The 22,000-nt window shown below is 42.8% G+C and overlaps 1 protein-coding gene and 1 pseudogene across 3 annotated transcripts in view; one reads left to right on the top strand and one right to left on the bottom strand.

Annotated features, from left to right (window-relative positions):
- The window catches only part of Spin1 (spindlin 1), a 48,605-nt gene that overhangs the window by 5,082 nt on the left and 21,523 nt on the right, over positions 1 to 22,000 (bottom strand). For all 3 annotated transcript variants that reach the window (XM_005066309.4, XM_040755961.1, XM_013110633.3), the window contains exons 3-5: positions 17,062 to 17,110; positions 7,300 to 7,553; positions 4,067 to 4,300 (exon numbers count right to left, since the gene is read on the bottom strand). In XM_005066309.4, the coding sequence (XP_005066366.1) occupies positions 4,067 to 4,300; positions 7,300 to 7,553; positions 17,062 to 17,110 (537 nt within the window). The remainder of the gene's footprint in view (positions 1 to 4,066; positions 4,301 to 7,299; positions 7,554 to 17,061; positions 17,111 to 22,000) is intronic.
- Positions 3,597 to 3,837, top strand: LOC101832950 (annotated as a pseudogene).

Raw genomic sequence — 22,000 nt, 5'->3', positions numbered from 1 at the left:
CTTTCCTATAGCTGGGGAATGCTCTTAAAGAACACTCTCCTGAACACAAATCCTAGAGTACACCAACAATTTTCTTTGTAAAAATGAACACACAAGTCAATAAAAAAGTAGTCATTCCAGGCCAAATAAGCTTATCAGTAAGTTCCTTAACTGGCTTCTTCATAGGAAGAACTTTTAAAAAAGAAATAGAAATGACCGTCACACCACAACAGTATTTGCTAGCCACAATGTCTCAGGCCAAGGATCCATGTGTCTGAGGAAACAGTCCTTTTAGAACAGGTTTAGGCTGATGTGGAAGTTTATCCTTACAGTTCTAGCTCTCAGGAGGCTGGGATAGGGAATGTTGAGTTTGAGGTCTTGGTTAAATAGCAAGACACTATTGTAAAACAAAACAAAAACTAATTATTAAATGAACAGGCTTATCTAAAAATCACATTAAGGAAACAATTCCTTTTGTTTGAAATGCATCACAGAGCTCCAAGTTTTAAAAACATCCTTACTCACAGACTGGAAGACTTGCTACTCTTTGCCAACATGAGAGGGCAGTATACTCTGCAGACAACACCACTGCCAACTCTGAATCCCAACAAACTTCTTGGAAATCAGCAAATTGATTTTAATATTCATATGCAATTGCAAGACAGTCAAGACAGTCCTGAGACGCCCAAGACGAGGTCTTGCAATACTTAATACTGTTTCAATACTTAACTACAGAGCAATGAATGCCATGAAGACAGGGTGGGAGCTGCAATGACAGACACAGAAACAGGAGAACAGAACTGGGGTCCAAACACATCCACACAGCCACCCAACTGATTTTCTACAAGGTGCCAAGCTATTCTCTGGAGGAAAGAATAGTCTTTTCAACAAATGGTGCTTAGTCCCAGAGGAGCTACATGAAAAAGAACGAGCTGACCTATTATATCCTCTCTTCACACTATACCACATGTTAACAACAACAACAATAATAATAAACCCAATTATAAGACTTGCAATTCTTAAGACACCAAAAGCATAAGTAATAAAAGAAACAGATTAACTTGGGTATCAAAGGTCAATCAAAGAAGTGAAAAGACAGGTGAGATGGCAGTGCACACTTGTAGTCCCAGCACTCCAGGGACAATGCAGATGATGGCGAGTTTGAAGCCTGATAGACTGTATAGTAAACTGCAGGCCAGCCTAAACAACATAGCAAGACTCTGTTGCAACTCCCAGCACAGTGCCAAGTGAAAAGACAGCCCACAGAAGAACACCACTAAGTCTGATTTCTAACAAAAGACTAGTATCTAGAATGCTGACTCTAAACAATCATTTCACCAGAGATACACAAATGGCCAGTAAACACACGAAAAGATCCCCAAGACACCATTAGTCACCAAGGAAACAAAGCAAACCACAAGGGAAATTGCTCCATCCTCACTAAAAGAACTATTAGAATGAATTCTAAAACCAAGAGAGTGCTGGTGAGGACATGAAAGCAGACCCTCACCAACTGCTGAAGGCAACATCAAGAGGTACAGCAGAACAATGAGACCTAGCAATTCCACTTCAAGTTACACACCAAGGAAAAATGAAAACACAAACACCCAGAGTCTCAGATACACATATTTATAAAGCATCAATATCCATAGTAACTAAAACATAGTAACAACCCAAGTATGAATCAACAGCTAAACAAATGAATTATGGTGTGTGTGTGTGTGTAATAAATTATACATGAACACTATTCATGAAGAATAAATCCTAAAATTTGTTTCAACATGAGGAAACCCTGGAATCATGTGAAGCAACAAACTAGTCACAAAAGTTCCCATAAAAATCCATTCACATGGAAGTCCACAACAGGAAATAAAATGACTAGCTGCTTAGGGCTGTAAGTAAAGGATCAGGAGATCAGAAATAAAAAAGCTGGGCATAGTGAAAGCCTGGAGATCAGGAATTCAAGGTTACCTTCAACTCAGTAGAAAAATCAAGATGTACCTCTCAAAAAGTAGGGGTGGGTGAGAGGTGGTAAGCAGCATGGGCCTTTCTGATGTAGCAGTTCTCTGAAGCTAATGACTCAATGAGCACACCTACCTGTGAACACACTAACAGCACTGGGTTGATTTAAAATGACAGCAAAATGAAAACTGCTGTTTAAAGCAAAACCTGTCTGGGCAGAGGGGTGCACTCCTGTTAATCCCAGAACTCTGGAGTATTATCTAGACCAATTAAGAGCTCCATTTACAAATGGCGCCCAATGTGAGACAAGAATTTCCATGTAAAACATAGTCACAGTGGGATTCCTAGTCTCACAGTCTCATGCAGGTCTTTCAAAGTTCCTGCTTCATCAAAAAGTCTACCAGACATTCTTGGCATATAGGCTGAAGAGGGATGCCCTAATGTTACATAGGAGCTTTGGGTGACTGTCTAGGCAGTGAGATGTCTCTGTCAATTCTAGAGTTTATACATTTTCCTTCTGGGGTCTTTGATGGAACTGAAGGCAGATAGTTATGATTTTCCTTAGTTATGAAAAGCTAAGTTGTACATAAAACTTGTAGACTCACAAAAATAGGATAGATAATAGAATATTTTCTTTAAATTTTGCCAAATGTTAATGGACTAAATACTGTAATTATAATTCTCATTTGATAACTGTTTTGTTATATATAATTTTCCTATGTTAAAGTTAAATCCTCCTTTTTTTAGGCAGAAAAGAGGAGATGATGGGGAATGTCCTATATGCTGTGAATATATGTTTCTCTTACTGGTTGGTGAATGAATGCTGATTGGCCAGTAGCCAGGTAGGAAGTATAGGCAGGGCTACGAGACTAGAAATGCTGGGAAGAGGAAAACAGAGAGGAGCCACCAGGGAGATGCCATGTAGTCACCCAAGGAGTAACATGTCAGAGCATTACTGGTAAGCCACAGTCTCATGGCAATACATAGTTTAATAGATATGGGTTAATAGTTAAGAGAGAGCTAGCCAATAAGAAGTCCGAGTCATGAGCCAAACAGTTTATAATTAATATAAGCCTCTATGTATTTGGGGCAAAACAGCTGTGGGACCAGGCTGGAAAGAAACTCTATCTACACTGGAGCCTGAGGCAGGAGGATTAAGTTCAAGGCCAGTGTGTGTTATAAAGTAAGTTAGGTCAACCTCTGCTACATGAGACTTTCTCAAAGAACAAAAACTAGGTTCATAAAACCAGTTCGCCCACTGCCGACAGCACCAGCATCTTCACTCGCTAGTCTAGCTGCTACTCAAAGTTCTCTCCCCGGTTCAGTTCTGCTTTGCGTTTGAGGTGCTAGAGATACAACTCAGGGCCTCAATTCATGCTTGGCAAGGCCCTCTCTAGCACTGAATTGTATCTCAAACCTCCAATTAAGTTATCTGAAACCAGTAGTCTCTGAAGTCCACTACTCACACATTAAATGATCACTGTAGATGGCAAGCTTCAAAATAAATCAGGACAGAGTAGGCAAAACCAGACCAGCAATGAGAAAACAGCTGCTAAAAAACGATGGACTAGATTTACTTTATTCCCTACATGGTCACATGCTTTCCACTAATAAAAAATTCCAGCCTTTCTCCTCTTGGGCTGGCTGAAAGCAAGATGGGTCACCAGCAGCTCTACTGGAGTCACCCGCGGAAATTCGCCCAGGGCTCCCGCTCTTGCCTAGTCTACTCTAACCGCCACGGCCTGATCCGGAAATATGGGCTGAACATGTGCCGTCAGCTTCCGTCAGTACGCTAAGGACATAGGCTTCATTAAGTTGGACTAAGCAACCTTGAATGGATTATTCAAGACTGTCTACCCAGTGAAACAGATCATGCTAGTCTTTGTACATAAAGAACAAAAAAGTGAAGACCTTCAAAAAAATTACATTGTACTATTTCTAAAAATTTAAAATAACCTCTCTAAGTGATCTAACATTTTATCATCTAAAATTCACAAGGAAAAGTTTGTTTGTATACACAAAAACCCTAAAACACATCTGAAAACCCATTACTCAAATACTTTTGTCAAAATACTAATTCCTTTCAAATCACCAAAACCAAAAGCTGCTGATGTGCCACACTTACTGGAATCGGGCATGATGCGGAGGTCGCCTTCTTTGTAATCATCTAGGAGCTGGTACATGTACAAGACAGGGTCTTTCTCATAGGTGATGTAAAACCACGTGTTCATGACAGGTGCCCGTGCCAAGACCATCCCCCTCCACTCATCTTTAGAGCCATCCTCTGTTTCAAACATGTGCTCCACTGCTTTGCCAATCATTGTGTCCGCTAAGTGTGCATCGCTGATCCGAGATGTGGCTGGAATTAAAAGAGTAAAATACTCGAGCAAATGTTAACTAACAGACAGGAGCTTTGACCATGTAATACATTAGTGAACATGAGAGTGGCCAGGGAATCTAAGACGAATAACTACCACACCAAATGCCAGGACTGGCACAGAGGTGGGACTAAACACAAAGAAATCTGGCCCTTATTTTCTGAACTTAGTTACTCAGTATTACATCTAAACCACAGGTCTTAAGTGGTTTTGTTATTGCTTCTTTAGCAGTTATTTTAAAGCTATGAGTTAGCATCTGACTCACAAACAGACAAGAAAAAGTTTCCACACACAGCACATAGTGCTAGCCCCTTCCTATTAATAATTGATAAGAGTCCTCTGAACTCTCACTGAGTCCAACTACCCTCACATAAATAATACAAAGAAAGTAACCTTAACACATGTTTTGTTATTGTTTTAAAAGAACTGGAAGTTCACGTCTCATCACTTTATTTTCATGTTCTGAGAACAGTTATTCACTCTTACGCCTACAGTCTATTTTCTATAGCCACCAGAGTGATCATGGTGCTATCTACAGAAAACTGTCACTTAAAATGTTCCCAGCTTGTCACCATCCTTAAGCCCCTCAAATCCCTCCTTTCTTCGAAGCATGCCCCATCTGCCCAGTCAAACTTCCTCCCCTCTTCAGGGGACTGGCTATTTCCACAACACAGTCCCTAGAGCTCACCAGGACAATAGCCCCGCCAACCTCCTCATGTGCTGTTCAGTTCACAGATAACAGTCCTTGTTACCTAAAGTTGTCTTACTTTATGGATTTGCTGATCTGGTAGGTGTCTGGATAGTTCCATGAAGCAGAGGCCCTCTCCCTGTTACTAGCACTCAGAGCAGTTTCAGGTGTCTATGTAGTGTCATGAGAGAGCCTATTTGCATACAAAACAGGCGAAGAGTTGCCAGCCTTTCTGTGTGTTGTGTTCACTACTAGACAGGTTATGAGGGTGTGTGTCACTCCAGCCCTCACATTCTAGGTAAACATCTTTTAGAATAACCATATCTCCTTTCTAATCACTCATTCAGTTTCTATATTAAAATCAAGGAAAAGAAATTCAGATTTTCTAGGCAAGTATATTGCTACTCAATTTAATTAGGACATACAACTTGTTTGTGGTGTTACATATGCAACGAAGCAGTCAGAAACAGAGCAAAATCTCTACTGCAGGACATTTAAAACATACAGGAGCATATACACATTAATAGCTTCTTCAAGCTAGCAATTGCTAATTTGTAGTAAATTTATTACAAGTAAAAAAAATTCACATTTTTGCAAACCTTAATTTCTAGTTAAAATGTTCTTAAAAGGTGTGTGCATATGAGTACAAGTATATTGGGTGTATGAAGAGACCAGAGAAGGGTGCCACATCCCTTGGGGTTGTTGTGACAGGCATTTGCTGGATGCCTGTGCTGTTCAGTGGTGTGGTCTTCTTGAAGTCTCAGCAAGCATTCTTAAATACTAAAGCTATCTCTCTACAGTTTCTTTAATGTGTAATTTTGAAAAACAACTTCATTCAAGCTTCATTCCAGTTATGTGAGATCCAGCCTCACGGTGATATGGTATTAATAGAGAATTTTGAGTTTAAAGTCTACAAATAGCAGCTCCCTAATGGTCAGTTGCAACATAGTCTGAAACAATCACCATTAACCTCTTCAAACTGTTAGTTACACTACAACAATTCAAAAACTGACACAACAAAACTCTTCTGATTAAAAAAATGAAACTTGAAGGAACATGTCTCCAAAGATGATATACCAAGGGCCACAGGCATGCAGGGACCACAGTCTTGTTAACTTACACCTTGTTATCCTTACACCTAGAAATGGCTACTTTCAAAACAGAAATCACTAAGTAATGCCAGCAGAGCTGGAGAGCTGAAGCCCTGTGCACTGTTGCTGGGGCTATAGGACCTCAACAAAATAGGGGGTTCTGTGGCAGTTCCCTTTTAAAAACAGGAATTAGAAGATGCCCCTTCTGGGGGAATCACCCAGAAGAACAGGAAGGTTTCAGAGAAGTCACAGACAGCCACTCCCACAGTGGCTTCCATCTCTAGCACTGCTATAATTAAAATTCAATGTACACATTGAAGTGGGCTAGAAGACTCTTTTCCTACCCAGAACAAAAAATGCAAGTAACTTTCTTGATTCTACTCTCATAGTGAGCACTAAAGAGTTAAGAGTCTAGCCAAGTATAGTTGTTCATACCTATAATTCTACCCCCCCCACCTCCAGAGCCTGAGGCAGGAGGATGGCAGTGAGCGTGAGACCAGTCAAAATAAAGAGCACTGAACTACTTACTAACCACAGCAGACACACAATATCTTACTGACTTCCACTGTTCAAAGTGCATTCGCTCACAACTATAATTGGTGAACTAGACAACCCCAAACCACAAAGAACACCCCCCACCCGCCTAGATGACACACAGCCAGGGTGCTCACAAGGTCTGCTCCTGGCCCATGAATATTCAAGTGAGAAGCCTTGTCCTGGAAAGCAGACACAGAGGGAAACCCTGGGTCAGAAGATGCATCCCAGCATGTAACAAGTGAAGCGTGCAGTCACAGCTCTCTAAGATGACAGAAAGACGCTTAACACCACAGCTTTCTACTTCCAAACCTCCTGAAGATCGGACAGAGCTCTCATCCTGGATGATTCCACTGCAGCTCCACGTTTACCATTAGTAACACACAACACGCCATGTCACGTCATTGAGCCAATGCCAATCACAGACAGCAATAAGCAACTCAAGACCGGAAACCTCTAGGTCAAAGATCTACATTTATAAATGTCATGAGGCCCTCAACTGTAGTTTCAGAACATCTTCCCTGGTCAGTTTTTGTGTCAGTAAGCGGTAAATGTTTATCAGAGGTACTTGAGGTCTGATATAACAACACTAATAATGAGAATCAAAAAGCATTCAATCATCACTTTTTAAAATAATAGGTTTTAAAGAATAAGTTTAAAAACTTACCAACTCTATCAGGGAGGACTTCAAGTGCAGAAACTCTTTCATCTTTATTAAGTTCTAGTCCATAAACACAGTCAAATCCATCATACTTTATAAGATACAGGGAAGGATTCACAGGCACCTGGTCCAGGACAGTCCCCTTCCACTGGGTGACAGGGCCGTTGCCCTCTCTCCACCCATGCTGAATCCTGCAGCCTACGATGTTCCTCCGGGGCTGGGACACAGGCTTGCTTGGTCCCACACTGGTCCGATGTTTTCTGTATTCACACATACAATGTATTATTCTCACAAGTATGCATATCTGCACCTAATGCAGCCACTAGCTTGCATGTTCTTCATTACCCAGGGCTCAAAGGCATGGGCAAACACCTACTGATGAGCCAGAATGACCGCAAGTTTTAGGCCAGCCTGGGTTGCAGAATAAAATCTGCTTTAAAAGCAAAGAGCTGGCTGGGGGTTGGTGGCACACGCCTTTAGTCCCAGCACTTGGGAGGCAGAGACAGGCGGATCTCTGTGAGTTGGAGAACAGCCTGGTCTACAAGAGCTAGTTCCAGGACAGCCTCCAAAGGAACAGAGAAACTCTGTCTCGAAAACCAAAAACAAACATAAAAATCAAAGAGCAAAAGAGATGCCTTAGTAGGTTAAGAGCATCTGCTAGTCTTGTAGATGACCCAAGTTTGGTTTCCACCATCCATGTGATATTTTGTAACTGCCTGAACTCAGTCCCAATGCCCTCTTCTGGCCTCCTCAGGCATCAGGTACACATGTAATATACATACATACATGACAGAGGCACTCACAAACACAAAATTAAAATAAAACATAAAGCCCCATAACTTAACATTTTACTCTTTATTCCCTGGTAACCTTGAAATAAACTAACCTTAACTGAGGTGAACTGTGTGTGCCTGCAATAGAATTTCCTCAGAAGCACAATTTTCTCACACATTTGACTAACTCACAAGCATATAGTTTGACAAATAGCAATATAAAAAATATTGTAACATCAAATGTCAAATTAGTGATTTAAACATTTACATAAAATGCTAATTGCTGGCTATCTATGTGTGCATACACATGCATATTTAAAACTATGTGTCCATGTTGAGGCTGGAAGTTACTGTCAAGTGTCTGCCTCTACTGCTCTCTAACCCTTATTTTCCAAAACAGCATCTCTCATTGAATCCAGAACTTGCCATTTAGGCTAGACTGGCTGGCCAAAGAGTTCCCAGAATCTACCTATCTCTTTCCTGCCCCCAAACTACTGGACTTACAGACACATCCCCCATCCGGGGACCCAAACTTAGCTCCTCATGCTTACTCAGAAAGCACTTTACACATTCAGGGCCCATCCTGGTTCCTGAAATGGGGGATGGGAAAGGTCATTTCACTTTGAAATACAAAGACAAAGGATAAAACTTGGCTTGGATGCAACCTGGGCCAAACCAACTTGACGGTTACTGTGTGCCAAGAGCAACGCAGGGCTAGGTATACATGGCATTTCATAATGTCTTAAAAATGATTAAAGCTACAATAGCTAAGGCTATAATTTTATATAAATACAAAGACATTTATTGTTTACTTGCACTTAGCCTTGCTAGAGGTCCTAGAAACAATGGTCTCTTGCAAACATGAGGAAGGATGCCAGAGCCAGGAAGCACTAAGCTCTGAGAGAGAGGGGGGGGGTGGTGCAGAGCTGAGACAAAGCAGTGGACTAGGAAAGGGAGCAAGGCTAAGTGCAGAATCTCTAAGCCAGACCCCCCCACACTCTCCCCACCCATCTTCAGCCCTCAGAACCTCCTGAGGGAGAGCCACATCTCCAGACCACTTGCATACAAAAGCCTAACTAAGCAGGCATAACTAGACCCAGGAAATAAAGCCCAGAGGCAAACAGGAAGACAGCAGACACAACACAGGTGGCTAAAGGAGTCTTGTTTTAAATATGGCACAGAAGCAAAGCTAAGGAAGCCTGGGAACTCTGAGGTCACCTCCTCTCCAGCCCTGGAAACCTGCTGGACAATATACAAAAGTAGCTTAAAGAGAAACGAAACAAATGCTCTTGATTGAGTTTTGATAGGCAGTAGAGGCTGGCCAGGAAAATATATCCACGTAGTAGATGAAACTATTACTGGCACTAAGCAAATAGCAAAAGCTAGGTAAGAGAGACTGTTCAGTTGACTGTGCTGAGGGGGGCCCAGATTAAGTGCTTGTTTCTGGGTGTTGTCTGAGAATGTTCTGGAAAGAGATCAGTATTTGAACTGCTGGGCTGAAGAAAAAGGGTGTGTCCTCAGTAATGCAAACAGGCTTCACTCAATCTGCTGGGGGCCTGAACACAACAGAAGGCAGGAGGAGGACGCCATCTTTTTATTCCTGCCTGTGGTCCCAAGCAGGAACATGGTTTTCTCCAGCTCCTGGACTAGATCGTTCACCAGTGGCTCCTGGTTCTCTGACTTTGCATTAGAACTGTACCAGCCACTCCCCAGGTCTCCAGCTCACAGACTGCAAGTTGAGTGGACTTTCTCTACTTAATATGCAGGACTCAACGTCTGAGACTCACAGAACAGAAAACCTAAGAGAATCAGCTCTCTCCTTCCACCAAGCAGGTCCTGGGGACAGAACTCAAATCACCAGGTTTAGCAACAAGTGCCATCTCACCAATTCTTTTCAGTTTTTGGAGGCAGGGTCCCACTATTCAATAGCCCAGGCTGGCCTTGAACTCACAGTGATCCTTGTGCTGGAAGTACAGGTGTGCAGTACAATGTTGTAGTCGCTGGAAAGAGAACGGCCCCATACACTCTTATATTTGAATGTCTAGCTCCCAGTGGATCACTTAGGAAGGATTAGGAGGTGCAGCCTGGTTGGAGGAGAGGTGCCACTAGGGGTGAGCTTTGAGGTCTCAAAAGCCCATGCCAAGTCTCACTGCTCTCTGTCTTAAGCATATGGGTAAGATGTCAGCTCTCAGCCTGCCACTGCTCTATCCAGCATGCTTGCCTACCTGCCGCAACACTGCCCACCGTGATAACCATGGACCACCTCTCTGAAACTGCAAGCAAGCCCTCAAATAAATGCTTTCGTTTTTATGTTGTCTTTGCAATGGCGTCTCTTCACAGAAAGAGAACAATAACTAAGACATATGCTCAGTTCAGGGTACCATTTTTTACCTATTTAGGGAACCAGTAAGGCACCACCTGCCAAAGCCTCATGCAGAACAATAATACCTCAGGGAGTGCACCTCTAAGGCATTACTGAAGGAAAGGGTCCAGCAATACATCTTACAGACCAAGTAATTCAGGTCTACCACTGCACTGAAGTAACTACACAGCTATTAAACTACAGGAAAAGAGGGCTGGGATGGACCTCATTGGTGGAGGACTTACTGAGTACCCCCAAGCCACAGGTCTGATCACCAACCCCATGAAGAGAAGGAAATATAAAGTTATAAATAATAATTTAAAGATGGTTTTTCACTATTTGCTTGAAATATCTTTTTTCTTTTATTAATTTAAAGATGTTTTAAAAACACAAATGTAAGCCAGGTGTTACTGGCAACCCCAGGGTCTCTCTAAAGAGGGTGGAGATGTGTGCAGGCCTTGTACTACACTGTTCAAGAAATCCTATGCATCTCTGCTTTGTCAGCTGCATAATGAGCCCCAGACAAAGCAGCAACAAGAAGGGATCTAAGAGGGTGTAATGTACTGTCCCAAGAACTGAGCACAACTTAGCCATCAGCTTTGTTCAAAAGCAAACGGTGGAAAAGAGGCTATTAATTTGAGATGGGGCTGAAGGGGGGTTGAATGGAGAGGATATGGAAGGGGCTGGAAGAAAAGGAAAAGGGGGAAGTGATGTAACCATATTTTAATTACAACTACACTGTATAAAATCCTCAAAAATGTTGTTTTAAAAAGGGAAAGACAGTCAGGCAGTGGTGGTGCACACCTTTAATCCCAGCATTTGGGAGGCGGAAGCAGGTGGGTCTCTGAGTTGGAGACCAGTCTGGTCTACAGAGTGAGTACAGCCACAGCTGTTACACAAACAAACAAATCAAAAAAAAAAAAAAAAAAAAAAGAGAGAGAGAGAGAAAAGAAAAAAGGGGGAAGTGAGGTTGGAGAAGATGGAGCTCTGGGAGAGGTGAATACGATCAAAATACACTGTACAGAATTCTCAAGGAATTAATAACTAAAAAAAAAATACTGGGACAACAAGCTAACACTGGGATTTTCAGCTCTACATCCGCTCCAGAATTCAGTGAAATGAGATGACTCAGTGGGTAAGGAGCCTTCTAAACAAGGAGAAGGTGAGAAGTAGGGCTGTGATCCCCAGCACTCACATCCTGGAGCAAGCTGCTGAGACTAACTGAACTGGCAAGTTCTGGGTCCAAGAGAAGAACTCTCTCGATATATAACATAAAATACCTGATGTCAACTGCTGGCCTCTACATGTACACTAGTGCACACATGCACACAGAATGCTAAAGGACTGATCCAAGAAATATTTGCTCTTACGATTAAAGAAAACTCATTTCTCTCAATATTGGAATCAAGTAGAAGAGAAACAAGGACGCTTTCTATTAAGCTCTTAAGGGAGAAACTTTTGGGGCAAGAGTGTCTTTCAAGTGAGAGTGTAATGACATAAAGGGGAAGGAAATAATGGAGCAGGTAGGATTAAATAGGATAGGGGATGGGAGGGCAAGATAAAGAGCATGGGAAGGGACGATTAATATTAAAGGCCTTTAAAAAACATGTATCTTAGGTGTCTGTGTGTGTGCCTGAACCCCCGGGATCAGAAGAGGTAATCAGACTCCCCAGGAACTGCAGTTAGAAGCAGTTGGTCCTAAGCTGCCATGTGATGCTGGGAGCTAACCCCCGTTTTCCTGCAAGAGCATTTAGTGCTCTTAATTGCTGAGCCATCTTTCCAGCCCCCAAACCAAAACAACAAAGACAAACAACAACAACAACAAAATACAGCTAAGAATAACTAACCCAGCAGGTGAAAGACCTCTCTCTACAGTGGAAGCTTTGCAGGAAGAGGTTCACGAACTGGATTCACGAACTGACAAGAATCACACTGTGAAAACAAAAGCTGCCCACAGACTCTGCACTCCCCATCAAAATCCCAGTGACATTCCTTACAAAACGAGGAAAAGCAATCCCAACACTAGACAGAGCAACACCACCTAAACAGATAGTGAAGGGTCCCATGCTACACTCTCACACGAGGCTGCCAGATTTTAAGTTTTACATCTCTGAGGGAGGACAGCTAATGCTAGAAAGTAGACAGTGAGAGGGGCAAAAAAGATTCTGAGAGCAGACTGGGGACAAGAAAAAAAAGATGTGTATATATGCATAAAAGCTACAGGAGGTGTCTGAGGGAACGGGTTCAGGAAGGGAGGACAAGCAACAAAATGAAGTATGTACGAAAAGCCCACAATGAAACCCATTACTATCTCTAAAAGGAACACACAAAGAAAGAAGTGCAATTCTGGTAGCCAATATTTAATACACCATGTGTTTGTTCAATAAGCCTGTCAGTTATCGAAGTCCACCACTAGTCAGTCAGGCATACACAGAACTTGGCTGCAAGGGTTAATTACTAGTGATTCTTTATAGTACCGTTGGTACTGTTATGTCAAAGCAATTTTTTTTCCTTTGGGTTCTACAAAATTTAGAAGAAAATCGTTAATTAAAAATCTTGGTCTTTTTGCAAGATACAAATTAACAATTAGAAACTAGCTTCGCTGGCAGTTGTAATTTTACAAAACTTCTAGGTGACAGTGTTATTTCCTAGTGTAAATGACAACACAAAAACAAGATGAAATAGAACAGTATCTTCATGAAAGTCACCATCAGTTCACCTACACACTGTGGAAGCATCACCGTACATTAAGTGTTACATGTTCTAACCGACTTATGACCACTACATTAACACTGTGGTCCTCTTACATGCCTGTCCAGCCTGAGTAATTATGGCTCAAATAACTCCTTTTCTTTTCTTTCTTTTTTCTTTTCCTTTTTTTTTGGTTTTTCGAGACAGGGTTTCTCTGTATTGTTTTTTTTTAGAGACTGTCCTGGAGCTCGCTCTGTAGATCAGACTGGCCTCGAACTCACCGAGATCCTCCTGCCTCTGCCTCCTGAGTGCTGGGATTAAAGGCGTGCACCACCAATGCCCGGCCAAATAACCCATTTTCAAGATGAGACAAGAAAGCATGAATTCAGTGGATGTGGTGTGTTAGTTAACCCACTTCTAGACCTAGCTAAATTATTGATTAGTTGTCAAGCTCAGACAAGGTTCTTAATCTCTCTGGACATCAGCTTTCATATCTGTAATAAGAGTTCATGGGTGCAGCTTGACATGGGAACCATGAAAATGACGTGAGATCACACCAGAGATCAACAAGGAGGGGCAGTAAGTGGTACTCTTCATTAGTGACTGTGCCTATGGATTTGCAGTCTACATTCCTGTAGATGATCTGCATATGCACGTGCATGAGTGTGTGAGGTGACTGACGGGGAACCCTAGGCTCCACCCATCTCAGCACTCCCAACGTCACCCAGCACTGGGTACAGATGTGCACTACGGCTACTGACTTTTTACAGGGGTGCTGAAGTTAAACTCGGGTCCTATGCTTGCTGGAAAACTTTACAGTCCGTCAATCCCTAGCACTTACTCTTTAAAAGCAAACTGGGGGACTGGGAGTGGCGGCGCACTCCTTTAATCCCAGCACTTGGGAGGCAGAGGCAGAAGGAGCTCTCTGAATTAGGCCAGCCTGGTCTACATGAGCTCCAGGCTAGCTAGCGATGCATACAGGTGGGCCTTTGAAAAAACAAACAAAACAACAGAAAGTCCAAGCAAATTAGTAAAACACATAACACTCTGATTTTCAAGACAGGACCTTGAAATGGAGACCTTCCCCCATTCAGATGGAGGAGAGGAGAATAACAGAACATCTAAAAATAAAAACAACAAACCACTTTCCCAACTGTATCTTCACGCAAGACATATTTTAATGTAAAACAGCATCCCAAACAACTTCAAGGAACAAAACCCAAAAAGGTGTGTCTTGATGCCAGCCTCTCAAGCCCAGCATGTACTAAGCAAGATGGTTTCCACTAAAAATAAAATTAACAACAAAGCCACAGCCCTTGCCTAGCCTGTCAAGGCTCTGGGTCAGACCCCCAACAAGGACAGTGATCAAAACAAAGACATGCCATTTCCTCTGTGGCAGCGATAGCTCCTGACTCCTCCTAGCACCTTGTAGGGACAGGTGCATGCTGACTGCTGCTGCCCTGACTTTAGCTCAGCATCTGTTAAGGCTCACCTCGAGCCTCCCCACTACTGTGGGTAACAACAGGATAGGCACCATTGGGATGGGAGGATGAGAGCTGAGCTTCTGTTTTCTATTTGGTTTTTATTAAAAAAGAAAAAATCTGTGGTAGAATGAAACCTATGTTGAAAAGCTGAAAACTCACTGATCTGGCCCAACACTGGATTTCAGAACACAAAGGAATCTGCAAAGCTCCCTGCCCCTGCTCACTCCATTCAAGACTATTCAAGCCATGTACAGCCATCACCCAACAAGGGAACTTTGGATTTGTTTTTCCGAAGCCCCCTGTCCACCTTCAAATTTGTAGTGAAAACTTTCATTTCACCTTCTGGGGCACAGCAATGTACACAAAGGATTCTGATCTTAAACAAGCTTGCAAAAGCAACAGATGGAGTTCCCCACAATGTGGAGCAAAGAGCATGAGCTCTTTTTATTGGTATGCCTATGAACCCTGAACTGCTGGGGATTTTTTAAATCTATTTTCTGACAATTTCATACATGCCTTCCATATATCTCGATCAATTGTACTGATAGTTTTAAGTAGTTGGTGTTTATTTCTTGTTACTGAAGGGGTCAAACCCACAAGACAATGAATGCTCACCATTACTCAGGAAAGGGAACAAGAAATCCCTTGAGCAAAATGCATGCATAACACAACTACCGGATCAAAAGTATGTAGTTGAACTTCCCTTTGAGCTGGCAGCTCACAAACAATGACTTATTATTAATTATGAAAGCTGGGCCTTTAGCAAAGGCTTGTCTCAACTAGCTCTTATAACATAAATCAATTCATTTATATTAATCTATACTCTGCTACATGGCTTTGCCTGTATTTCATCTTGCACCTCCTGTTTCCTCTCACTCTGCCTGGCAATTCCACTCTTCTCCCAGTGTCCTCTCTGTCCCCAGGAGACCTGCTGCCTAACCTCTTTCTAGTTATTGGCCATTCAGCTCTTTACTAAGCCAATCACAACAACATATCTTCACACAGTATACAAACATCCCACAACAAACTAACTTTTTTAAGCAAATGAAATTTTAAACAATGGTAAAGATTTAAAAATAGGTTTTTGTTGGTGTTGTTTGGTTCTGTTTGAGACAGAGTTTCTCTGTGTAGCAGCTCTATTAGGCTGGCCTTGAACTCACAGAGATCTGCCTGCCTCTGCTTCCCTAGCGCTGGGATCAAAGGTGTGTGCTACCACCACCCCGCAAAAATAGGTTTTTAAAAGGGTGTGGGGTGCTAAAAGACTACACCCTAATATTCTTACTTCTTTTAGGTGGCAAATCTATTCTGAATGAGCTGCTTTGGCATTACGAAGGAGGTATTTCACTTGTCCCCTACCCACTGGCTAGTATTTGTGGTTTGTATTTCTACCTTACTGTTACCCTCTAATTGGGGCAAGAGACAGCTTATACTTATGCCGCACTAATGAATAGAGACAACACATAAATGACCACATAACTGGATATAGCAAAAAGAGGAAGATGATGAGACAAGGTAAGGTTTATTCTGTTCTCAGGGAACAGCACACTCACCTAACTTTCAAAATCTTGTTTTCTAGGTCATTTTTTAAATTGAGTATTATATTTACATTAGGTACGCATCTGAATGAGAGGTAAGTGTGGTTCAACCATCAGCCATTACTGAAATAACTTCTGTTTTACCTTCCATGAGCAAGAGACCTCCTACTGTCTTTAGCTCCACTGAGGCAATGAAGGGACTCAAGTCCCTCTGTGAACCCCTTGGGAAGAACCGCTGCAGGCTGCTTACACAGCGGCAGGAGGAGGAGGAGGGTCTCATCGGTAACTTACATCCCTACATTCTAAGTCATCATTAGAATGATATACCCATGACACAGCAGTCACCACAGCATGGCAACTACAGGACTAGAATATGTGTCACTTTAAATACATGACTACTACCAGGCCTGGTGAGTCAGGAGAATTACAAGTTTTAGGCCTGCTCAGATAATACAGCGAGACGATTTTTTTAAGACAAAAACCAGCTGTCTAATTTTAAATTAGACTTCCTATATATTACAGGTACAAAGATGAGCCTGGTGGCTGACTAGGTGGACCCTAGCAACAGATATCTCTATTCAGCTCCTTGACTAACAGCAGATCAAGACCTGAAGAGGTTTAGGTTTTAACATGGGATTCCTACACACACACACACACACACACACACACACACACACACACACACACACACACACACACAGTTATTTCCCGCCATTCAGTTGGCTCCCACTAAGACAGAGGACAGCCATAACTCAAAGGCTTTCAACAGCTGCCGTGCATTCCTGACACACATCACCCAGATCAAGGAGAGGGACTGGACGGGGTAACCACACACAATTACTTACTAGGCACAGAGTGGAGGTGAGCTAAGAAGCTCTGTCTTAAGAGCTAGTGTTCCAAAAACAGGTGAGAACATTACTTACTTGTGAGATGTCCTCTTCTTCATCATGTTTGCAGATACTCCAGCATGGCCTACAAGAGAGGCAAGTTACAGTCAGCAAAAAATGGATTAAAATCAAACCCTGACCTCATAAAGCCTGGAATAGGTCATTAACCACCAACATGTTAGAACCATGTTTATTTGACTTCTGTAAAGGAAATACAGACAGACAAAATGACAGATCCAGTGGTTCTTTGCTTCCAGATCAGCCATAAAAATAAAACCAGTTACACGTACAAAATTAGTAAGTGGCATGCCTGACCATAAAGCAGTAAATAAATAGTACAGAACTCAACTTGTCTTCCCCTTCATAATCTAAGAAACATAGGGACTATCTGGTTTAGGCACCAGGAAGCAAAGGCCTATAGAACTGACAGCCAATCAACATATGAGACGGTCACCACTGACCCTGAATTCATTCTGAAAGCCACTTTTGGATGATGCTATTTGAAGGGAGCAGGACCCTGCCAGGTAGATCATCACACTGGAGTTAGAAAGGACTGCCTGTCGTTCCCATGTAGCAATGCAGTGTATACAGGGAGAACTACTTAGAACTCCAAACCTCAATAAGCTGGGGTCCAGCTAAACAGGCATGTGAATGTGAGTAAACTCTGAGAAATCACACATCAGTAAAGCTGTTCAAATTCCATCTAGCCACTTCTTGGACTAGGGAAGCAATCAGAAACAAAATAAAAAGACAAGCCACAAAAGACCCCTCAAGACATCCACAGCAGCCAACATAAGATAGAAAACAAAACTGCACCCTCCACACCTGCTTTTTTTTTTTTTTTTTTTTTTTTACGAGACAGGGTTTCTCTGTATTGTTTTGGAGGCTGTCGGTACAGCCTGACCTCGAACTCACAGAGATCCGCCTGCCTCTGCCTGTCGAGTGCTGGGATTAAAGACGTGTGCCACCACCGCCCGGCTTCCACACCTGCTTTAATGTCTTAAAATGCCCAACAACTTCTCTTAAAAATCATTAGACAAGAAAGGTCTAAGTATCTAACTCAAGACCCTCACTTTGATCTCTCTCTCCTCTTCTTCTCTCTCTCTCTCTCCCTCTCTCTCTTCTTCCTCTCTCCCTCTCTCCCTCTCTCCCTCCCTCCCTCCCTCCCTCCCTCTCTCTCTCTCTCTCTCACAGTAACCCAGCTTTGTGTCACATGTCAGCATTGGGAGAAGGGGGGTGCAAACCAGACAGACACTAATAACCAAGTAGGTTATAATCAAAACAAAATGTTTAGTATGTAAGGACATTAAAAGGTAAACACAGGCCGAGCGGTGGTGGTACAAGCCTTTAAACCCAGCACTCGGGAGGCAGAGGCAGGCGAATCTTTAAGTTCGAGGCCAGCCTGGTCTACAAAAGCTAGTTCCAGGACAGCCTCCAAAGCCACAGAGAAACCCTGTTTTGAAAAAAAAAAAGTAAACACATCCAACTAATATAACTGGGGTGACTAGTAGGCTATGTAAATCAGGAAGGCCAGTCCATAGCGACACAAACTCCCCAAACCTATACAAAGAAATAAATGAGAATGAAACCAACCCCAGCCCCAGAGACCCAGAGATCAACACCCACAGGCCTAACACACAGGAAGCTAGACTGCAATAGAGAAGAGGCAGAGAACAGCAAAGGCCAAGTGGAGCTGTGAGAGATGCTTGAGCACGGGCTGGTGAGCAAGCAGGAAGGCAGCCGGCACAGGACGCCTAAACTAACTTCTGACTACCATGACAATACTGTCACAGGCGCAAGACAAACAACACTGCCAAACACATGGATAAGCAGGAAGGCAGCCGGCACAGGACACCTAAACTAACTTCTGACTACCATGACAATACTGTCACAGGCGCAAGACAAACAACACTGCCAAACACATAGATAAGCAGGAAGGCAGCCGGCACAGGACACCTAAACTAACCCTGAAAACCATGACAATACTGTCACAGGCGCAAGAAAAACAACACTGCCAAACACGTAGATAAGCAGGAAGGCAGCCGGCACAGGTCGCCTAAACTAACCCTGAAAACCATGACAATACTTTCACAGGTGCAAGACAAACAACACTGCCAAACACATAGATAAGGGAAATCAAGACAACTCGAACCAGTAAAACAGTGATTCAGTCCTCAACCCACCAATTGACAGCCAAAGTGTCTTGCAGTCCAGTTACACCAACAAGGACTGAGACAGACTTAAACTTCAGGACAAATGATATCACCATGGATCACAAAAGACACTTCAAAACAGTGTGCTTAATTAATCAAAACGCCACAATAACTTTATATAGACACAAGCCTAATTACAGAATACTGAAATCCATGGAGGGGGGAATCACACATAAGCCATGTACACTTATTAAACTCTGTTCTCTTGGCAATTGGTGTTAACAGGTAGGTAGAAAACCAGGAAGGAAAGACACCTGAGCACCACAACAGACAGCTTGAAACCCGTATCAAAACGTATTTCCTCTGGACCCCAGGGTGACACTCACCCAGTTGTTCTAGTTGTATGCTGACTCATAATGAGTCTAATTATATACTTTAAAATATCCTGAAATCACACAGAATGTACTTGCTTACCAGATCAGCATTAAACTGGGCATAAAAACAACAAAGTTCTCTCAACAGTTAGAATAAGAAACACAACACAGCAAGCTTAGAGGCTTCAAAGCAAGCAGCACTTTGACTCATCAGAGGCACACACTGAATGGCCAAGAATGAAGAGGCCGAGGCTGAGACTGGATGGAAGGCTTCTTCAGTACATGCCAGCTCCCTCCTTGTCCTATGTTACGTAGTGTCTGTACAGCTTTCCAACACTGACTAAAGGTACAAAGCAGCCACTACAGCTCTCAATCAGAGACAAAGACGGCATATTGGGGACCTGACTGCAGGAGGGCCACCTGGACCCACTCAGGGAAGAAAAACAACAAGAAAAGAAGTGTGTAATAGCCAAAGTCAGCCAGCAGTGGGAGCGACCATCCCTGATGTGTCCCTAGACACCTCTGACAGAGTGCCAACGAAGGCACACTAGAACTACATACAATGTTTCCACCCCTTCTCCCATCCCATAGTATCCCACCCCTCGTGATCCTACTCTGGACACACAGCACGCTGGCTTCTGGAAACAGATACCTCAAAAGCTACAACAGCCAGGCCACTGTCTCTGACCCCTGAAGTAAAACTTCACTGAAGCAGTCACTCTTGGACCGCCAGCCCCCAAATCATGACACGGAGACTTATTGTTAACTATGAATGCTTGGCCTTAGCTTAGGCTTGTTTCTAGCTAGCTAGCCTTTTTTTTTTTTTTTTAACTTAAATTAATCCAAGCTGCCCTGAGGCTTGTTTACTTATCTACACGCTGTCCATCCCGCTTTCCTGCTTCCTCTGTGTCTGTCTGTCTGGCCCCCTTTATCTCTACCTATCCCTCCTCTGCCTAGCTACTGGCCGGTCAGCTTTTTACTAGACCAATCAGGTGCCTTAGGCAGGCAAGGAGAAACAGCAACACATCTTTACATAATTAAACAAATGCAGCATAAACAAAAGCAACTCACCCTTACATAGTTAAACAATTTTGCAACATAAATGTAACAAATGTTTACTTAAACAAATATTCTATTTTGAACACTTCACTATATTATACCATGTATCATGTCAGTGTTGACTTTCTCACTGAGAACCTATTTCACTGAGTAAGAAAAGGTAAGTAAGCATTATGCCTAAATACCTGTGAGACTGAGGCACCTGGAGACAAGCAACATGGGTGCGGAGATGATCCGAGAAATCAGAGGTGACTGGGGAACAGTGCAGTCAAGGGACCAATGTGACAGAGGCTATTAGTCCCAAAGCGCCTGAAAATTAAATTGTAACCAAGACAATCTCCAGTTTCTGGCCGAGCTTGTAAATATTTAAGTTGCTCCTCTGTCTTTATCACAAGCAAAACACTAAAAATCTCAGCAGTGCTCCTTAGATTGGGCAGAGAATCAAAGTCACAAGACGGCAACTGCTCATATTAGAAGGAGATAAACAGAAAGAACAGCACCTAGGCAGTCAGACCTCATCCAGGAGGCCGAGCCATGTGGGAGCAACCTCAGCTTGTGTTGCTGGAGTTACTAGAGTCCAACCAGACAATGGGATTGAGGCACACTCTTCCAGGGGCCTACACTTTAGCTTACCTCTAAAGGCTGATGATGTGGACAAGCTGTCCTGTGCCCCTAGGGCAGGATGGTAGAGAGCCATGACATTCATGCCCTAGAGGCTGAGCCAATCACACAGAGAATGAGTTAATGGAAAGAGTGAGCAACACACAGAACCAAACAGGCAGGAAGGTGCTGAAATCACTTAAAAAAGAAGCCAGGCACAGGTGCACACCTACAATCCCATAAGTGGGGAGCAGGGGCAGGAGGACCACACACAACAGCAAGGCCAGCACAGTCCACATGACAAGTTCAAAGGCACCCATGTGAGATCTATGCAGCTGGGCTTCTTTAAAGTGAACACTCTGCACCCTGGCTATGCTATGCTGTCTATAGGCAAGAGAACCAAAGACACAGGGCCAGCCTGGGCAACAAGCTCTGAAACATTAATAACCTCACTTGATCACACTTTTTCTAATGCTCAAGTGCCTAGAAGGTTAGGTACTCTATTTATAAGCACAGCATGTTGGCAAATGCCTTTATCTTAACACAGGGGGCCACAAGCAGGAGGATCAACATGTTCAAGATCCTGTGGCAAAAAAAAAAAAAAAAATTTAAAAAAGTAAGACAGACTGCTCATTTACTAATTTAATAAAAAATTCTGTAAGGTTATTTTGCTATTATTGTTGTTGTTTGAGGAGAGGGTTTTAAAAATCAACACTTTTAAGCTGAGTGGTGGCAGCACAGGCCTTTAATCACTGCACTTGGGAAGCAGACAGGCAGATCTCCAAGTTC

The sequence above is a fragment of the Mesocricetus auratus genome, unplaced genomic scaffold, assembly GCF_017639785.1.
Source record: "Mesocricetus auratus isolate SY011 unplaced genomic scaffold, BCM_Maur_2.0 Super-Scaffold_100013, whole genome shotgun sequence".
NCBI classification, from domain to species: domain Eukaryota; kingdom Metazoa; phylum Chordata; class Mammalia; order Rodentia; family Cricetidae; genus Mesocricetus; species Mesocricetus auratus.
The sequence above is the reverse complement of the archived record's forward strand: the minus strand, read 5'-3'. Positions and strand labels throughout refer to the sequence as shown.